Below are 3,024 nucleotides of genomic sequence, written 5' to 3' on the forward strand. Positions count from 1 at the left end.
GGGCTCCCCGCCCCCACATCTGGCGCGCCGGGCTCGCTCGGGGCCCCAACATCTGGATCCGGGGGTGGGAACAGCTGCGTGGCCACATCTGGATCGGGGGAGGGGCTCCCCGGCTCCTCCACATCTGGAATCCCGGGGCCTTCAGGGGCTCCTCCGACATCGGGAGGGGGCAGGAACAGCTGGGTGGCGGCCACATCTGGATCTGACTCCTCCTCCTCCTCCACATCTGGAACCCCGCGCCCACCCCGGCTCGTTCGGAGGCGTTTCAGGGGCCCAACATCTGGATCCGGGGGCAGGAACAGCTGGGTGGCCACATCTGGATCCGGCCCTTCCTCCTCCTCCTCCTCCACATCTGGAATCCCGGGTACGCTCCGGGTCCTTCGGAGCCGTTCCGCCAACATCTGGATCCGGGGCTTCTGGCCCCACATCTGGAGCTCCAGGGTCGTTCTGGGCCATTCGGAGCCGTTCCGGGGCCTGAACATCGGGATCTGGCTCCTCCTCCTCCACAGCTGGATCCGGGGCTGGGAACAGCTGGGTGGCCGCCACAGCTGGATCCGGGCTCCCCGCCCCCACATCTGGAGCTCCGGGGTCGTTCTGGGTCATGGATCCGGGGCTTCTGGCCCCACATCTGGAGCTCCAGGGTCGTTCTGGGCCATTCGGAGCCGTTCCGGGGCCTGAACATCGGGATCTGGCTCCTCCTCCTCCACAGCTGGATCCGGGGCTGGGAACAGCTGGGTGGCCGCCACAGCTGGATCCGGGCTCCCCGCCCCCACATCTGGAGCTCCGGGGTCGTTCTGGGTCATTTGGAGCCGTTTCCGGGGCTCCACATCTGGATCCTCCTCCACATCTGTGTCGCTCTCCACCAGCAGCCCCATTTTTGGGCACGAAACATCTGGATTCGGGGCCTCCGCTGCCACATCTGGAGTTTCGGGCACGCTTTGGGTCATTTTGAGCCGTTCTGAAGCCTCAGCATCTGGATCCTCCTCCACATCTGTGTCGCTCCCACACCCCATTTTTGGACGTAAAACACCTGGATTTGGGAGTTTCCGCCCCACATCTGGAGTTTCGGGCACATTTTGGGTCGTTGCCAGTTGCTTTGGGGGCTCCACATCTGGATCCGCCTCCACATCTGTGTCACTGCCCACCAGCTGTGCCCCAAGCCCATTTCGAGGGCACAAAACATCTGGATTTGGGGTCTCCGCTGCCACACCTGGAGTTTCGGGCACGCTTTGGGTCATTTTGGGCCATTTCTGGGACTCCACATCTGGATCCTCCTCCACATCTGTGTCGCTCTCCACCAGCAGCTCCTGGGCTCTGGTTTCTGGGTGAGAAACATCTGGATTCGGGAGCTTCCGCCCCACATCTGGAGTTCCGGGCACGTTTTGGGTAATTTTGCCTTGCTTTGGGGGCTCCACATCTGGATCTGCCTCCACATCTGTGTCACTGCCCACCAGCTGTGCCCAACGCCCATTTCGGGGGCCGAGAACATCTGGACTCGGGGTCTCCGCTGCCACATCTGGAGTTTTGGGCACGTTTTGGGTCATTTGGAGCCGTTTTGGGGACTCCACATCTGGATCCTCCTCCACATCTGTGTCGCTCTCCACCAGCAGCGCCCCACGCCCCATTTTTGGGTGCAAAACATCTGGATTCGGGAGCTTCCGCCCCACATCTGGAGTTTCAGGCACGTTTTGGGTCATTTCCCGTCCTTCTGAGGTCCGAACATCTGGATCCGCCTCCTCCTCCTCCACATCTGTGTCGCTCTCCACCAGCAGCGCCCTGTGGCCGGATTTGGGGCCGGGAACATCTGGATTCGGGGTCCTCAGCCGCACATCTGGAGTTTCGGGCACGTTTTGGGTCATTTTGAGCCGTTTTAGGGGCTCCATATCTGGATCCTCCTCCACATCTGTGTCGCTCTCCACCAGCAGCGCCCTGTGACCGGATTTGGGGCCGGGCACATCTGGATTCGGGGGTTTCTGCCCCACATCTGGAGTTTCAGGCACGTTTCGGGGCGTTTTCCGTCTTTTTGAGGGCCGAACATCTGGATCCGCCTCCTCTCCCTCCACATCTGTGTCGCTGTCCACCAGCAGCATCCGGGGTCTGATTTTTGGGCGTAAAACATCTGGATTCGGGGGGTTCCGCCGCACATCTGGAGTTCCAGGGACGTTTTGGGTCATTTTGAGCCGTTTCGGGGGCTCCACATCTGGATCCGCCTCCTCCCCCTCCACATCTGTGTCGCTGCCCACCGGCTGTGCCGCTCGCCCGGTTCTGGTAGCGCCAACATCTGGATTCGGGGTCCCCACCTCCACATCTGGAGCTCCGGGCACGTTCCAGGGCGCTTTCTGTCCTTTCGAGGGCCGAACATCTGGAACTATCCCCTCCTCCTCCTCCTCCTCCACATCTGTGTCGCTCTCCACCACCAGTGCCCCGCGCCCATTTTTAAGCCCCGCAGCATCTGGATTTGGGGGTTCTGGCTGCACATCTGGAGCTCCAGGGACGTTCCGGGGTGCTTTCCGTCTTCCCGAGGGCCGAACATCTGGATCCGCCACCTCCTCCTCCTCCACATCTGTGTCGCTCTCCACCAGCAGCATCCGGGCTCTGATTTTTGGGTGTAAAATATCTGGATTCGGGGGTCTCTGCCCCACATCTGGGGCCCCGGGCGCGTTTTGGGCCGCTCTCGGCGTTTCCGGGCTTCTGACATCTGGATCCGGCCCCTCTTCCGCCACATCTGGGGCGTTTCGGGGGCAGGGAAGGTGTTTGGGGGGACCCCCGACATCTGGGGGCACAGCTGGATCCTCCAGGGCGCTGGAAAGGGGAAGGAGTTGGAGGGGGGAGGGGCTCAGGAATTTGGGACCCCCCCAAAATCCCCCAGGGACCCAAAAATGACCCAAAGAGCCCCAAACCCCCCCAAACTGCCCCAAAACCGTCAAAAAATGCCCCAAGGAGCCCAGAACCCTCACAGGGACCCCCAAAAATGCCCCAAAACTGTCCCTGGGACCCCCAACCCCCCCAAAAAATGCCCCTGAA

The 3,024-nt window shown here is 61.8% G+C and overlaps 1 protein-coding gene across 1 annotated transcript in view; it reads right to left on the reverse strand.

The window, feature by feature from the left end:
• The window catches only part of LOC108448246 (mediator of DNA damage checkpoint protein 1-like), a 13,031-nt gene extending 10,048 nt beyond the window's left edge, over nt 1-2,983 (reverse strand). Inside the window, exons 1-3 of the mRNA XM_017740550.1 lie at nt 613-2,983; nt 287-559; nt 5-129 (exon numbers count right to left, since the gene is read on the reverse strand). Coding sequence (XP_017596039.1) covers nt 5-129; nt 287-559; nt 613-2,588 — 2,374 coding nt within the window. The 5' untranslated portion in view covers nt 2,589-2,983. The remainder of the gene's footprint in view (nt 1-4; nt 130-286; nt 560-612) is intronic.
• Nucleotides 2,984-3,024: the final 41 nt, after the last annotated feature.

Source organism: Corvus brachyrhynchos, unplaced genomic scaffold, assembly GCF_000691975.1.
Source record: "Corvus brachyrhynchos isolate BGI_N302 unplaced genomic scaffold, ASM69197v1 scaffold491, whole genome shotgun sequence".
In the NCBI taxonomy this organism is placed as follows: domain Eukaryota; kingdom Metazoa; phylum Chordata; class Aves; order Passeriformes; family Corvidae; genus Corvus; species Corvus brachyrhynchos.